Source organism: Watersipora subatra, chromosome 10 (assembly GCF_963576615.1).
Source record: "Watersipora subatra chromosome 10, tzWatSuba1.1, whole genome shotgun sequence".
Classification (NCBI taxonomy): Eukaryota; Metazoa; Bryozoa; class Gymnolaemata; order Cheilostomatida; family Watersiporidae; genus Watersipora; species Watersipora subatra.
In genome coordinates this window covers 13,447,064-13,464,851 of record NC_088717.1, presented here as the reverse complement: position 1 = coordinate 13,464,851, position 17,788 = coordinate 13,447,064, and the positions used below count along the sequence as shown (strand labels likewise).

At 32.9% G+C, this 17,788-nt stretch overlaps 1 protein-coding gene across 1 annotated transcript; it reads right to left on the bottom strand.

Moving 5' to 3' along the window:
* Positions 1–75: 75 nt before the first annotated feature.
* Positions 76–17,403, bottom strand: LOC137405916 (eukaryotic translation initiation factor 4E type 2-like). Its single transcript, XM_068092382.1, has 7 exons — positions 17,276–17,403; positions 16,809–16,896; positions 14,153–14,281; positions 12,804–12,908; positions 1,867–2,019; positions 842–978; positions 76–398 (listed from the first exon to the last, which is right to left on the bottom strand). The coding sequence occupies exons 1-7, from the start codon at positions 17,296–17,298 to the stop codon at positions 356–358; spliced, it is 678 nt and encodes a 225-aa protein (XP_067948483.1). The 5' UTR covers positions 17,299–17,403; the 3' UTR covers positions 76–355.
* Positions 17,404–17,788: the final 385 nt, after the last annotated feature.

Below are 17,788 nucleotides of genomic sequence, written 5' to 3'. Positions count from 1 at the left end.
CCAATGTCTGACACCCAAATGTCTGCATTGCGCAACCGTAAACTTGAGCTAATGAAAATGTAAAACATCCACATATTACATTTTTTGGAGATCTTGTTCCCAATAACTACATGAACTCATTGATTTTCGATAAGCATTCATTCATCAAATACAAGAGAGATGTATCATTGTTTCGGCATTTAAATTTAGCAGAAGGACTAGGACACCGAAAGTTGGGTGAAAAATACAATCTCATTCAGTGCTACCAGCTTATAAATCTAAAGCGAGCGCACCACGATCATGTGTCTACAAGTTACATATAAAACATATAAAAGCTAACGATGCAGCTCAGTATTTCATCATCCAGGAGAAGATGTTACCGGATAAATACATCTGTGTTGCGATAGCTGGATTTATCTCTACAATAAACAAACCAAGAATATTCTCTCAGCATTTGATAACTTCTATTAAATAATACATAATATATATAAAAAATAATATAAATGGAAAATTAAATCTCAAAATTTCAGAAAAACACCTAATGGGAGACGAAGCCAGTAATAAGAATTGTACGTTATTTGATTTAAAGAATGCGATGGGATCGATGAGTGTTAAGTTTTTTACACCGAACCAACTAAGTTGATATTTTAAAAATTCTATAAACTATTGCCAAATTGGGCAACTTTTTACCTTAAAGTGTAAGATTGGATACCAATGTCCGCTAATTTTACGTCTGGCATCATGTATGTTATATGAAGCATTGGGGCAGTGAAAAGTTGTGAAAAAGGGAGAATGGAAAACAAAGTGCTATAGTGAGGACCACAGGCGTGGGGGACAACCATAAGTAGATGCGAATACCAACCTTAGGCTGTCATTATGTGTCTTGTACTCCATAACAGTATTTAAAGGTAAGTTTAGCACCCTTTTAAGTGTATCTCTGATACGTGATGTTACGACGTTGTCACATGCTGTGCGATTCCACAGTGATAAGATATCTTCCTAAAGTATATAACAAAGTAGCACCAGCTGAAAAGCTTCTACAACTAATATTTTATACATAGATCATTCACGTGTAGCGTTCTCACAAGATACCTCGAAGTTATGCTAACTAACAGAGCCCTGTCTAAGCCACATAGTCGAATGAAGTAGTCTTATGAAGTCTTATAGTCTTATGAAGTGCATAGAACTATCATAAGAAGAATCATAGAACTATTCTGATAATTGATATTAGACATTGTGGGCCTTTAGCTTGTGTTTTATTGTAATAACATAGTCCAGGTATTTGTTCTATCTGTTTCAACTAGCAACAAATTAGTCTTTAGGAATGATGAGACGTAATCATCGAGAAAACTTCCTTATAAACTAAAGAGCGGTGATGCAAACCATTTATCCATTTTTCACATAGAGCTACTACACTAATGGTAGGCCAACGCCTGAAGCAACTCAGATGGCGGCTCATTGTAAGACCGCTATAGACGAACTTCGTTCTCACACAGCACGCTCACTAGCTTACACCAGATAGGCTCATCCGTAAGCATACTCTGTAATAACGGCCATTTCATGCGAGCAGCTGACATTTTAAGAGGCTTTGTTGGGGTTAGCTGCAGCTATAGATATTTTATTGTGTTGTCACCATAAAGTAACAAGCTTACAAGTGGTGGCATCGAGAGTGATCATGGCATCTACACGGTTATAGCTTGCGCGCTTGTTTCTCATTTACGTATGATAACGGCTAAGATCCAGTGCTACAGACTCTGAACAATGCTATAATCTGACAATGCAATTATCAGATTCTTGCAATGCTAATTGCAACAATAATTCCAATCATACTATTTTATACAGTTCTATGAGTAAAGAAAAGAGATGGCGCATGGGGAGATAACTTACCTGGTACCGGAGAGAGATTACGGCTCCACAGATCTCATCACCGACCATAAACTGCTCACCTAGCATTGCAACTATCAGGTTTTCCCAACATCGTGACGCAAGCCCTTTTTTTAATCGTACAATCCATTTTCCTCCTTCCTTATTTGCATCATCCTGCAGAGTTACGGCACAGAATTACGCGAACGAATAGAAAAAAGACATGTATATGTTGTACAAACTTGACTGGTTTTGTACACACTTGCCTCTCTGGCACAAACCAGAGAGGCAAGTGTGTACAAATTATTTATTATAAGCAAATTTACCGTTTTAAAGTCACTTCAATTGAACAGGCGAACAATAAAACTGCTATCCATAACAGCGTTTGCCCTGCTAACAATCAATTGCCAGCCAGATTTGTTTGATGTACAAGTAATCTTTTCAAAATGTCTAATACAGTGAAACCTCAGCTTAAGAAAGACTCTGCATACGAAATTTTCAAGGTACTAAAACTCTTTTGGTGGAAATTTTAAATCATGGAACAAGGAAGGAACCCAATTAATATATAACGAAATGATCCAAGGAGAACTCACAATTTGTGTAATTATAAATGTATAAGAAAGGCACTCGCTGAATGTTTTCTATGCAGTGAAATTATTTGGTTTAACACATACCGTTCCAAAATTTTGTTTTTCTATAAGTGTATACAGTCGACCCTTGTTAAAAAGGACCCTGTTAGACTGGATATCAGATAAGATGGAAAAGTTTAGACATACCAATTGCAATCAAAGTGCAGCTACATTCAAGCAATCGGTAATCAGTTTTTAATGATTTTCAGTAAAAGTTCAGAAAATTGTTAAATGTAAGAAACATTAGTAGTATAGTGAGAGCAGATCTACACATAATAGGCGGAGCTTAGGGAGCAGGAAGTGACATCACATCAGGATCTGTTTGATTGACAGTTGGGGGCGGAGCTAGGCGGTGTTGAGTCATGGTGTGAGTCATGGCGATCTGTGTGATTCGTGGTGCGAGTAATGGTGTGAGTTGGTTGGTGACGTCGCGGTGGTGGTGTCGGTGGCCGAGTGGTGAGTCGGGCCGCGAGACGATTCGCGGTTGTATTTGGGATTATCGGATTTCGTTGGCGTCCGGTAGAGGTCGCTCTTCCGTGCCGTTTCGGGGATTGACGGAGAGCTCGGTGGCGACGGGTTGACGGACGGTGGCGGATGGATTTCGAGATCGTCGGAGCTTGTATGTATTTTCTTTTTTCCGATCCCGAATGAGAATGATGTGTCTGCGAACGAATATTCATTTTGATTGTAAACTTCATAAATTCTGAAATTATCCATCGCTGTTATGGTTCCACTACTTTTTTAAAGATAATGTATAAATTGATGAAGTATTATTAGTTAGTGTTGATTGTTACTGGAGCTTCTGAGGAGTCAACTTCCAATAGTATGAATATCGACATTATTTCTGAAAGAACTTCCCAATTGAATATGAAACAAAGAGAGTATAGAAGACCAACCAAGTCTAGATTGAACAGAACTACGTCATTACGAAGATCATCAAGAAAAAGTTCGGTAGTAAAGCGGTTATTCGAATCCAAGGAAAATTATATGAAAGGAGATGAGAAAATTACGTCACCTATTGCAACAGTTTTTAAAACCGAGGAAATGCAAGAACCATGGAAATGGATTGATCTAAAAGTTTTGGATATTCCAGCTTCGTTAGAAGTAATACAAGCAAATAAGTCTGAAGAAAATGACAATTGTGAGATTGCGTTGCAATTCTTCGTTGAACGTAAGGGAGAGCGTGTGGTATTATGTTCGATCATCGAACCTCAAAAGTATAACATTCCCTCATCATTTCAATGGTTGACACCAGCTCTCATGATATTGGATCGAAGTGAGATTTACATGAACTCTAAGTCTTCATCAGGATTAAAACTTTTCAGAATTGACGGAGCATGCAATCTGAAGGAATTCAGAGAGAAATTAAACAAAGATTATAAACTCTGTATATCAAGACAGTAATGAGTTAAGGAAATGATATTATGATTAAATTTTATATAGTTTATTTGATGATATATCATAAGGATTTAAACTTACTATCAATGGATATGTTATTGAATAAAAGTTTTGTATATAAAAATGCTAAAACATAATATAAAAAAGACTATTGAATTTCATTCAATCCCAATTTTCTTCTTCTTCTTTCATTGTCGAATGAGAATGAACTGTCTACAATCAAAACATACATTATTTTTAGTGAGATATAGTAAAAGTAAGATATAGTAAAAGTAAGACATACAATCAGATTAGATGTACATATACTTATTATCTGTACTTTAATAACACTCCTGATGATCTCTTACTACACTTTATAATAATTGTACATATACTTATTCTCAGTACTTTATTAACACTCCTGATGATCTCTTACAGCACTTTATAATAATTGTACATATACTTATTCTCAGTACTTTATTAACACTCTTGATGATCTCTTACAGTACTTTATAATAATTGTACATATACTTATTCTCTGTACTTTATTAACACTCCTGATGATCTCTTACAGCACTTTATAATAATTGTACATATACTTATTCTCTGTACTTTATTAACACTCTTGATGATCTCTTAATACACTTTATAATAATTGTACATATACTTAATATCTGTACTTTATTAACACTCTTGATGAACTCTTACAGAACTTTATAATAATTGTACATATACTTATTATCTGTACTTTAATAACACTCCTGATGATCTCTTACTACACTTTATAATAATTGTACATATACTTATTCTCTGTACTTTATTAACAATCCTGATGATCTCTGACAGCACTTTATAATAATTGTACATATACTTATTCTCTGTACTTTATTAACACTCTTGATGATCTCTTACAGCACTTTATAATAATTGTACATATACTTATTCTCTGTACTTTATTAATACTCCTGATGTTCTCTTACAACACTTTATAATAATTGTACACATACTTATTCTCAGTACTTTATTAACACTCCTGATGATCTTTTACAGCACTTTAGAATAATTGTACACATACTTATTCTCTGTACTTTATTAACACTCTTGATGATCTCTTACTACACTTTATAATAATTGTACACATACTTATTCTCTGTATTTTATTAACACTCTTGATAGTCTTTTACTACACTTTATAATAATTGTACACATACTTATTATCTGTACTTTTTTACCACACCTGATGATCTCTTACAGCACTTTATAATAATTGTACATATACTTATTCTCAGTACTTTATTAACACTCTTGATGATCTCTTACAGCACTTTATAATAATTGTACATATACTTATTCTCTGTACTTTATTAACACTCTTGATGAACTCTTACAGAACTTTATAATAATTGTACATATACTTATTATCTGTACTTTAATAACACTCCTGATGATCTCTTACTACACTTTATAATAATTGTACATATACTTATTCTCTGTACTTTATTAACAATCCTGATGATCTCTGACAGCACTTTATAATAATTGTACATATACTTATTCTCTGTACTTTATTAACACTCTTGATGATCTCTTACAGCACTTTATAATAATTGTACATATACTTATTCTCTGTACTTTATTAATACTCCTGATGTTCTCTTACAGCACTTTATAATAATTGTACACATACTTATTCTCAGTACTTTATTAACACTCCTGATGATCTTTTACAGCACTTTAGAATAATTGTACACATACTTATTCTCTGTACTTTATTAACACTCTTGATGATCTCTTACTACACTTTATAATAATTGTACACATACTTATTCTCTGTATTTTATTAACACTCTTGATGGTCTTTTACTACACTTTATAATAATTGTACACATACTTATTCTCTGTACTTTTTTACCACACCTGATGATCTCTTACAGCACTTTATAATAATTGTACATATACTTATTCTCAGTACTTTATTAACACTCTTGATGATCTCTTACAGCACTTTATAATAATTGCAAAACTAGGATTGTGCTAGGCCATGTTGATATACAAGTGAGCAATGATTATAAATGTATATATATTAATAAAATGTGAGTAAGATAAAAGCTAGGGTTGTGCTAGTCCATGTTAATGTACAAGTGAACAGTGATTATAAATGTATATATAATAATAAAATGTGAGTAAGATAAAAGCTACTCAAGATAGAATAAACAAAGCTAGGATTGTGCTAGTCCGTGTTAATATACAAGTGAGCAATGATTATAAATGTATATATAATAAAATGTGAGTGAGATAAAAGCTACTGAAGATACAATAAACAAAGCTAGGATTGTGCTAGTCCATGTTGATATACAAGTGAGCAGTGATTATAAATGTATATATAATATTAAAATGTGAGTAAGATAAAAACTACTAAAGATACAACAAGCAAAACTAGGATTGTGCTAGGCCATGTTGATATACAAGTGAGCAATGATTATAAATGTATATATAATAATAAAATGTGAGTAAGATAAAAGCTAGGGTTGTGCTAGTCCATGTTAATGTACAAGTGAGCAGTGATTATAAATGTATATATAATAATAAAATGTGAGTAAGATAAAAGCTACTCAAGATAGAATAAACAAAGCTAGGATTGTGCTAGTCCGTGTTAATATACAAGTGAGCAGTGATTATAAATGTATATATAATAATAAAATGTGAGTAAGATAAAAGTTACTGAAGATACAATAAACAGAGCTAGGATTGTGCTAGTCTATGTTAATATACAAGTGAGCAGCGAATATAAATGAATATATAATAATAAAACGTGAGTAAGATAAAAGATACTGAAGATACAATAAACAAAGCTAGGATTGTGCTAGACCCTGTTGATGTACAAGTGAGCAATGATTATAAATGTATATATAATAAAATGTGAGTAAGATAAAAGCTACTGAAGATACAATAAACAAAGTTAGGATTGTGCTAGGCCATGTTAATATACAAGTGAGCAGTGATTATAAATGTATATATAATAATAAAATGTGAGTAAGATAAAATCTACTAAAGATACAATAAGCAAAACTAGGATTGTGCTAGGCCATGCTGATATACAAGTGAGCAATGATTATAAATGTATATATAATAATAAAATGTGAGTAAGATAAAAGTTACTGAAGATACAATAAACAGAGCTAGGATTGAGCTAGTCTATGTTAATATACAAGTGAGCAGCGAATATAAATGAATATATAATAATAAAACGTGAGTAAGATAAAAGCTACTGAAGATACAATAAACAAAGCTAGGATTGTGCTAGACCATGTTGATGTACAAGTGAGCAATGATTATAAATGTATATATAATAATAAAATGTGAGTAAGATAAAAGTTACTGAAGATACAATAAACAGAGCTAGGATTGAGCTAGTCTATGTTAATATACAAGTGAGCAGCGAATATAAATGAATATATAATAATAAAATGTGAGTGAGATAAAAGCTACTGAAGATACAATAAACAAAGCTAGGATTGTGCTAGTCCATGTTGATATACAAGTGAGCAGTGATTATAAATGTATATATAATATTAAAATGTGAGTAAGATAAAAACTACTAAAGATACAACAAGCAAAACTAGGATTGTGCTAGGCCATGTTGATATACAAGTGAGCAATGATTATAAATGTATATATAATAATAAAATGTGAGTAAGATAAAAGCTAGGGTTGTGCTAGTCCATGTTAATGTACAAGTGAGCAGTGATTATAAATGTATATATAATAATAAAATGTGAGTAAGATAAAAGCTACTCAAGATAGAATAAACAAAGCTAGGATTGTGCTAGTCCGTGTTAATATACAAGTGAGCAGTGATTATAAATGTATATATAATAATAAAATGTGAGTAAGATAAAAGCTACTCAAGATAGAATAAACAAAGCTAGGATTGTGCTAGTCCGTGTTAATATACAAGTGAGCAGTGATTATAAATGTATATATAATAATAAAATGTGAGTAAGATAAAAGTTACTGAAGATACAATAAACAGAGCTAGGATTGTGCTAGTCTATGTTAATATACAAGTGAGCAGCGAATATAAATGAATATATAATAATAAAACGTGAGTAAGATAAAAGATACTGAAGATACAATAAACAAAGCTAGGATTGTGCTAGACCCTGTTGATGTACAAGTGAGCAATGATTATAAATGTATATATAATAAAATGTGAGTAAGATAAAAGCTACTGAAGATACAATAAACAAAGTTAGGATTGTGCTAGGCCATGTTAATATACAAGTGAGCAGTGATTATAAATGTATATATAATAATAAAATGTGAGTAAGATAAAATCTACTAAAGATACAATAAGCAAAACTAGGATTGTGCTAGGCCATGCTGATATACAAGTGAGCAATGATTATAAATGTATATATAATAATAAAATGTGAGTAAGATAAAAGCTACTGAAGATACAATCAAAGCTAGGATTGTACTAGTCCATGATGATATACAAGGGAGCAGTGATTATAAATATATATAATAATAAAATGTGAGTAAGATAAAAGCTACTGAAGATACAATAAACAAAAACTAGGATTGTACTAGTCTATGTTGGTGTACAAGTGAGCAATGATTATAAATGTATATATAATAATAAAATGTGAGTAAGATAAAAGCTACTGAAGATACAATAAACAAAGCTAGGACTGTGCTAGTCCATGTTAATATACAAGTGAGCAGTGATTATAAATATATATAATAATAAAATGTATTATTATATATACTCACATTACTTACTCTCATTTTATTATTATATATATATTTATAATCACTGCTCACTTGTATATTAACATGGACTAGCACAGTCCTAGCTTTGTTTATTGTATCTTCAGTAGCTTTTATCTTACTCTCATTTTATTATTATATATACATTTATAATCATTGCCCACTTGTACATCAACATAGACTAGTACAATCTTGCTTTGATTATTGTATCTTCAGTAGCTTTTATCTTACTCACGATTTATTATATATATATATATATTTATAATCACTGCTCCCTTGTATATCAACATGGACTAGCACAATCCTAGCTTTGTTTATTGTATCTTCAGTAGCTTTTATCTTACTCACATTTTATTATTATATATACATTTATAATCACTGCTCACTTGTATATTAACTCTTTCGCTACCACGTTAATTGTTGACCAAACGATTATTCTGCCCAAGTTAATTCAAACGGATTTTCTAAAAAATCCGATATACCGTTAGTATTTAAGCAATATCTCAAAAAATGAAAACATATATCGTTTTACTTTTAAATGTATCTTATTCAGAACAAAATTCTCCACAAGATAGGTGTAAAATTGTTTAGCAACTCTTACTCTCACAAAATTCCTGACGCTTTTCTTTGCGTTGAACAAACTCGGTGTGTTTCTTATTGTCATGACGATAACGGTCTGGTTTTACCGTTTTTGAAAAAATAATTAGAAATGGAATTGTTGAACCAAAAATTTAGTTGCACGTCATTGGCAACAAGGTTGTTTCATTGGAAACAATTCTTTCAACAACATGTGGAGATTACTGTCTTCTCTTTGCAATATTTTGGAGCAGAGGATGTTCAATAGAAGATTTTCTAACAGTTATGCTAAAAATTTCTGAAACAGATACACGAGATCATGTAGTTCGAAAAACTATACTAGATAGATATGATTGGAATGAAAAAAAAAAAATTAGTAAAAGTCTTAATAACGAAGAAAATGAAGGTGTTGACAATGTACATATTCAAGGAACTTCCCAAATTGTTAAATTACTAGAAGATCTGACATAAAAATTTTTTTCTATATTTTACAATTGAATATACATATATACTTTATATCGAAATAAAGTTGGTAACAAATACAACCGAATATTATTTACTTTTTGATATAAGTTTTATATATTGATATACTCACACTGAGTTGGAGCTATCCTCAAAATAATCCACATATTAATCCATGTATGCCCCTTTACTAGTTCATCATCTTCATCTAATTACTGGTCGAGAAACTGTTATGGAATGGTTAAGCCAAACCAAACAGGAGAATTCCATAGGTAAACCTAGGAAAACAATCAAGTCGAATGCCAAGGCGCTTGTCCACACAACAGCCCCTGAAAACAGCGACACTCAACGAACTTAATCGCGAGTAGCCGGCTAACAGAATTCTAGCTGAAGCATACAAGCCTTATGGTATCAACACTCGATCGACCCAAATTCTCAAATATAAGTAGGTATCAAGAGATGGTTAATGAGGCAGAATATTCCATCAGATTATGCAACGCTTATATAGTGAATTGAAGAATGGTGGGTGTGTCCAAAGGAATTAATGAAGCGAAAATAGTAAACAGATTTTCGCGAAATTGAATTTCGCGAAATTACACATTATATATATTATATAGTCGACTTTCGCGAAAGTGAATTTCGCGAATATGGATTTCGCGAAATTACACATATATATTATATAGTCAACTTTCGCGAAATTGAATTTCGCGAAAGTGAATTTCGCGAAAATGGATTTCGCGAAATTGGATTTCGCGAAATTACACATATATATTATATAGTCAACTTTCGCGAAATTGAATTTCGCGAAAGTGAATTTCGCGAAAACTGTTTATATATATCATTAGATCACAAAATTATTGAACCGCGACAACACTTCTACTTGTTATAAAACCTTCGAGCGAATATGCCTTTTCAATTCAGTTCATAATTTCACAATGAGTACCAGAGACAACAGAAAAAGGAAATTTCAAGAACGATTACATTGTGTAGATAAATGTGTGAAGCGATGGGGTTACTGCTCTCATGGAATGGAAATAAGCGTTCGGAAGCGAAAAGCTTGTCGATTTCTCTTACGTGAAAAGTTCTATCAAGATCTCAACGAAAGATTACGGTTTACAGTAAGTACTACAAATTCAATCTAGATGTTATGTAGGAATGATACAATGAATCTTCTCTTCTGAGTAGTAACTATGTGTTCTAGGCTGATTGTATTCATTGCAATTGCAAACTCCAATATCTTAGCAAAGTGTATGTTATATCCCTACTCAGATTAAAACAGATTATTTTAACTGAATATCCTCCTCTGTCTGTGTGTCCTAGTCTGACTATGTGATGTAACATATTTGTTTTTCTTATTGTCTGTATGTCCTACTCTAGCTGATTGCATATCCTATTCTGTCTGCATTACATCTTGCATATCATTCTATGATTCGATGACTAATGCAATTGAAATTTACAATTTAAGTTGGAGTCCATTGTGAATGTAGAGTCTACTATCTCAGCAAGGATATAGTAAACCATACTGACTGTAATCATTGCAATTGCAGGCTCCCGTATCTCAACAGGAAGATTCCATTCAGAAAAAGGATGGATCTTCTTCTTCTTCAGTAAGTATTACATTATATTTGATTTTTAGTTTGAATGAATGATCTAATCTGATTGTATGTCTTACTTTTACTATATCTCACTAAAAATAATGTATGTTTTGATTGTAGACAGTTCATTCTCATTCGACAATGAAAGAAGAAGAAGAAAATTGGGATTGAATGAAATTCAATAGTCTTTTTTATATTATGTTTTAGCATTTTTATATACAAAACTTTTATTCAATAACATATCCATTGATAGTAAGTTTAAATCCCTATGATATATCATCAAATAAACTATATAAAATTTAATCATAATATCATTTCCTTAACTCATTACTGTCTTGATATACAGAGTTTATAATCTTTGTTTTAATTTCTCTCTGAATTCCTTCAGATTGCATGCTCCGTCAATTCTGAAAAGTTTTAATCCTGATGAAGACTTAGAGGCGATAGATAATTTCAGAATTTATGAAGTTTACAATCAAAATGAATATTCGTTCGCAGACACATCATTCTCATTCGGGATCGGAAAAAAGAAAATACATACAAGCTCCGACGATCTCGAAATCCATCCGCCACCGTCCGTCAACCCGTCGCCACCGAGCTCTCCGTCAATCCCCGAAACGGCACGGAAGAGCGACCTCTACCGGACGCCAACGAAATCCGATAATCCCAAATACAACCGCGAATCGTCTCGCGGCCCGACTCACCACTCGGCCACCGACACCACCACCGCGACGTCACCAACCAACTCACACCATTACTCGCACCACGAATCACACAGATCGCCATGACTCACACCATGACTCAACACCGCCTAGCTCCGCCCCCAACTGTCAATCAAACAGATCCTGATGTGATGTCACTTCCTGCTCCCTAAGCTCCGCCTATTATGTGGAGATCTGCTCTCACTATACTACTAACATTTGCCTATAATTGGAGCCATTTATGTAAATCTCTCGCAACAAATAAATACGCTTTTTCAATCATATCATTTGGATACTTTCGACTTTCATAATTATGAAAGTTCTGTATAATTTAAAAAGAGGTATGTTAAAAAACCATCACACAAGTTTGAAGAAATAACTTAGTTATTATTCATGAAAGCAAGACGGTAGTAATACTCTGTACAAACAGAAATTTTCGCAAATAATTTGCCATTAAAGGATTTGTCTATCTTTGTTTCTGCAGCTTGGAAATTTCTTTTTCCACCGGCTAGATATTTTAAATAATTTATGTACAGTATAGAATAGTGTACAGCCTATAGACCTTAATAATATGATTCTTCCTGCATTTTACATACATATCTAGGCACATCGGTTAAACTGGACAATCAACTAAACTAGACCATCCACCACCCCTATTTGTCCGTTTTCAGGTCAACTGTATTTCATCAATTGAAATTTTAGCAAGTGGAGACAACAACAAATCCATAAAATGCGCAGAGCTGATGGCTTATACTCGACGCTTAATGAGCAATAAATTTGTGAAATGCATCATTTAAGAAAGCATTTATTACTACACATCAATATTAACAGCGAATGTGCTGACATACCTCCCACATAGGCCTGATACTCTCTTTAAATAGATGATAATCGCTGTGCCCAGAGAGGTCGCTAGGCCTCACGAGGTGACTGTAGTAGGCCCAAAACCTTTCCACCTGTAGAGTAACAAAGCCTTAAAGCATGGCTAGTGCTGTAACCCATGTACATGTAATTGGACAAAATGACTCAATGAGTTTTACGATATCAACAGTAACCACAGCAGTGGCCTGGAAACTGAGAACCACCTGCTACTTAACAGCTGGTTAAGTACAGTCATACTAGATTTTTATTTCGCAGGTTCACCGTCTATCTACTTGGGAGAAAACTACGACTGGCAAAAAAAGCATATGCTTCAAATTTGGCAAGGTCAAGGTCATCAACAAGCAAATTGTTGTGTCAAGGCTTTTATCTTGTCAGAAGTACTAGGTTACTGGTAACCAACGCATTTGTAATTCTCCAAAAAGAACCCCGCTTTTGTTAAGTTGAGAGGTTTTAACACGAAGTCGCAAAGGAGTTCACCAAAACGTTAATCTGAGCATATCATGTGTACTAACACAATCATCAAATAAGGGGATTCTCTCACAAGAATTGTGAGAAAGCCTCTTATTTGATGTTGTGGCAATGTTGCTCCAAGTTGGTAACCCTTTGTAGCGGAAATTGATAAAAAAATTATAACGTTTTCAAGTTATGCTTTAGAGTTATACTACTTGATATAGACAGTTACTACCTGCGTCTAAATGCTTTAATACTGATGAGCTAAATGTGTTTTTATATATTTGCTGTTTCAATATTCAGATCGTATCTCCAATCTGCCTGACCATCCATTACCTTCCTACTTCCAAAAAAACCACTAGACTACAACAGACACCAACACCTTGCCAATTTACATTATAGAAAAAAGAACTTTTTATTTCAATACACATGAGCTATTCTACTATTTCATGTGTTTATCTCAGGGTCTGATTTACTTCAAGCAGTGTTGATAGGTATAAATACAGTTTATATCTATTTATAATCCAACAATTTGCTAAATAAATATCAATTAGATGAGAACCTAAACACCAGGAACATATAACCACTTCCACATACTTGAAGCTAAAAATACTGCTCCATATAGGATTTGAACTCAAGACTTACATCATCATGAACTCACTTGGATTTAGGAATAATTGTTCATACAGTTATTACACCTGACAATTTATCACAGCACACTCGACCGCCATGATACTAGTTTGCATAAGACTTCACAAAAACCAATAGACTAGACTAATCAGTGACCTATATACGTATGTATCAACAAAGTGAATGCTTGTGTCTATGTTCCGCTGTCTGAGATTTACACAAAGCTGAGACTACCTACTGAAGGAAATGTGATGACGTGTTTAAGGTGCTGGTCATAACTTTGATTGGTTTTGCCAGGTGTCTTGCGTGAGAACCAGAGAGAGTAGTTGTACTGCAAGCGGTGCTCTCCTTCCGGACATTCCACTTTCTAAAGAGAACCAATAAACAGTTGATGCACAGTAGACGTTCCTACAACGTAAGTTATCCAATAGGCGAAGGTTTAAGTTATAGGGATTTTACAGTAGACGAACAGTAAAATGCATGTAAATTTCCCGATCTTTTGCAAATATCTTTCCAAACGCACCCATTTGGCCTTTCAAAACAGAAAGAAAACTCAAATTTGAGAACTTGCACCAAGTTGACCCTTTACGTTGTATTGACATTTTTACGTAGTACGAAGCAAAACCTTTAAATAAATTCTTTGCTTTATGTGAAATTTACGTTGTAGGTTTACACTATAGGAGCAGTCACTGCACTTTACATCAGTACGTTACCACACCAAATATGGCAGAAGGTTGTTGCAGCAACATAATTGCAGTTGCTAAAGAAGTTTTGAAAATGGTTACATTCAAAATAATCCCCTGTATTCAAATCCACTTCTTTGAAAATTTCCCAAGTCATCTAGCAGTCATGAGGAAGAAGTGGGTGATGTGAAGAAAAGAAAGTCTGAAACTGGTGAAATTAGAGACCCTGACCAGAATCATTGAAGATAAAATGCATGAACTAGATAAAACCAAAAAATAAGAAAACACAAAAAGTTTTAATTCGTTCAAAGCTCATTTTTAGTCAAAAGTTTGCCATGTATATATATATGTTGTATTAACCATAACTGCCACGAACAACTTTTATCGTATTTACTAGGTAAATCAGACACGCTGATTCCGATTTTGTAATCAAAATAAAGATTAGGCCACTAACTTTCAGAGTAATGAAGGATTTTTTATAGCGTTTTAATATCGGTCTTGAAAACAACACGATCGGCATAACAAGCTCCGCCCATAAATACATGACGTAACCTAGCTTTTTAGGAACAGAAGTTACGTAGGTATGTTTAGACCGATTTAGAATAATGGAGATGGGTGTTTTAAAATCCATTAATATCTAAATTCAGCCTTAAAAATAATATCAGTCTTTTCTGAAAGGTAGATAAGCTATTTAGCATTGCATATTTAAAAAGCGCGATAACAACGCTAGCTCGTGATAAAACCGCGCTTTTTGAGCTCATTTTTCTCGGCGTCCAGCCCATTTAAATGTCATGTAACAAGCTGCGAGCAATTTTAAATAGTTTATATCCTTTTCATAAAAAACTGAAACTATTTTACAGGCTGGATTTAGATAATAATGGGTTTTAAGACACCCATCTCTATTATTCTAAATCGGACTAAACATTCCTAACTTCCGTTTCTGAAAAAGCTAGGTTTCGTCACATATTTATGGGCGAAGCTTGTAATCCCAATTGTGTTGTTTTCGAAACGGATATTGAAACGCTTTAAAAAAAACCTAAATGACTTTGAAGGTTAGTGGACTAATCTTTATTTTGAGTACAAAATCGGAATCAGCGTGTCTGATTTACCTAGTAAATACGATAAAAGTTTTTCGTGACAGTTATGGTTTATATATAGCTGGCTTTTATCGTTAAGCTACTCGTTGTGTTTTTGCATACAGTCATATGAGCTTCAGATCATTTTAGTTTTACCTGATGAATAGTAACAACCATGAAACTTTAAATAGTAAACAGTTTTAAAAGTTTTCAGTTCTTAATATACTTAATATATATATATATATATATATCACCATCTCTACCTACGCACTGTCTGTATCTTATATTACCATCTATACCTATAGAATATCAGCATCTTATATCACCAAAGTTACACCCAATTTGTCTGTTTTTAATTTAAAAGTGGTTACACTAAAATTGATTTTTATTGATCACTATATCGTTGGTTTGGTTTCTTATATATGACTTCATTGTTATGTTTTCTTTTTACCTTATTATACATACAACATTCATCTAAATGATGCAATATAATTAATAAATGTATTCATGTTAACCTTTTGAACCACAGAGTAAACTAAGAAGAATACAAATAAATTAAGGAGCCTTATACGATAGTTTCAAATTATAAATAGTCGTATTTGTTGCTAGAACATTGTAGCGAAGTCATGAACCAACACAAGCTATAACTGGTTTTAAATGTTATAATTTACTACGCAGCAAATAACTATCACAACTGATTGTGATAGTTATTTGTTTTATTTAAATGCTTTTTGAAAGATATCATTCAGTAAAGTTTTCCTGCAAATGATTGAGATGTACATGTTGGTGTTAATTCACAGAAATTCTATGACTCAAAGTGATTCATAGCTGAGAAGTTAGAATTACCTGACGAGTAATACATTGAGATATATAAAGCATCATTCCTTTTTAGCCAAAAGAGCTACAATTTTAGCTTCCAAATTATGAGTTGGAACGAGGTGCATAATGGATAGAATCTCACTCTATTCAGTAGAGATACACACATTCCCAGTGAAAATAACATTGCTAAGCAACCCAATCACAAGGACACTTAACGATGGTTAGTTGTGAACATCAGTTTTAAAAAGCTTCAAATTTAAGCTCATCTTTAAAAAAATGCGGTGGATAAAGAACAGGCGACAAAGTTCTATCTCACTTGTGTTGGGAGTGGAAGAAGCTTGTTTACGTCTTTGTCTGTTTTGGTTTCTTCTTCATCACTAACATCACTGTCATCTCCTTTTAGTCTAAACAACAAATATATAAATAACAGGATAATGCTATTTCTACAGCGATGGTCATAAGATACAAATATCTTCTTTCCTATGCTGTCGAGAAAAAGGTTCTTTGATCACAACAAGAAATCCATAAAATGGTTTTCATACACATTCATGGTAGAGCACGCAGCCTGATGAGTTCATGCACTGAATGAAAATGTAATGTTCAAATTTTGTTAGCCATAATGTTACAACATAATTACTAACCATATTTAATATTGACTTGTGAAATGTTAACCAGAGCAATGAAACGACAACGATGAAATATAATACTTAAGGTATCGAAAGTGTACCATTATGTCCGAATGACTAATTATTAAAATCAAAATATGATATGAATATCACTTACGCACTAAATTTATTGCTGTCCATTGCGTATATAATACTTTCTGTGTAGACGGTGCTATGATGAAATATAGTTGGGTGTATTAAAATATGACTGAGATTCGCAAAGTTATCCGATTTTGTCACTTCTTTCTACAAAGATACAAATGAATTTTCCAACATTTCACGTGGACCAAAATCACCCACCGATATGAGCAATTATAGCGCCATAACAAATGTGCGTTTCTAAGGACTAAAATGGGTTTAAGATGGGTTCATGAAGTCATTTGGTTGGTAAAGCAGAATTGTTCGCAAACAATGAGTGCCTTCCAATAAAGTCTATAATTTTAGATTAAGCAATATTTTTACAACACAAACTGGCTCAAGAAATAGGTTCTATAGCTGGTTATAGTTTAAGATGATGTTCTCATAGCTCGCAGAGTAAGACAATACGGACACCTATCACCTCATCACATTTAACATTACCTTTCCCAAGAGTCAGAACCCGATAAAACACAATGTAAATGAACTTGTATAT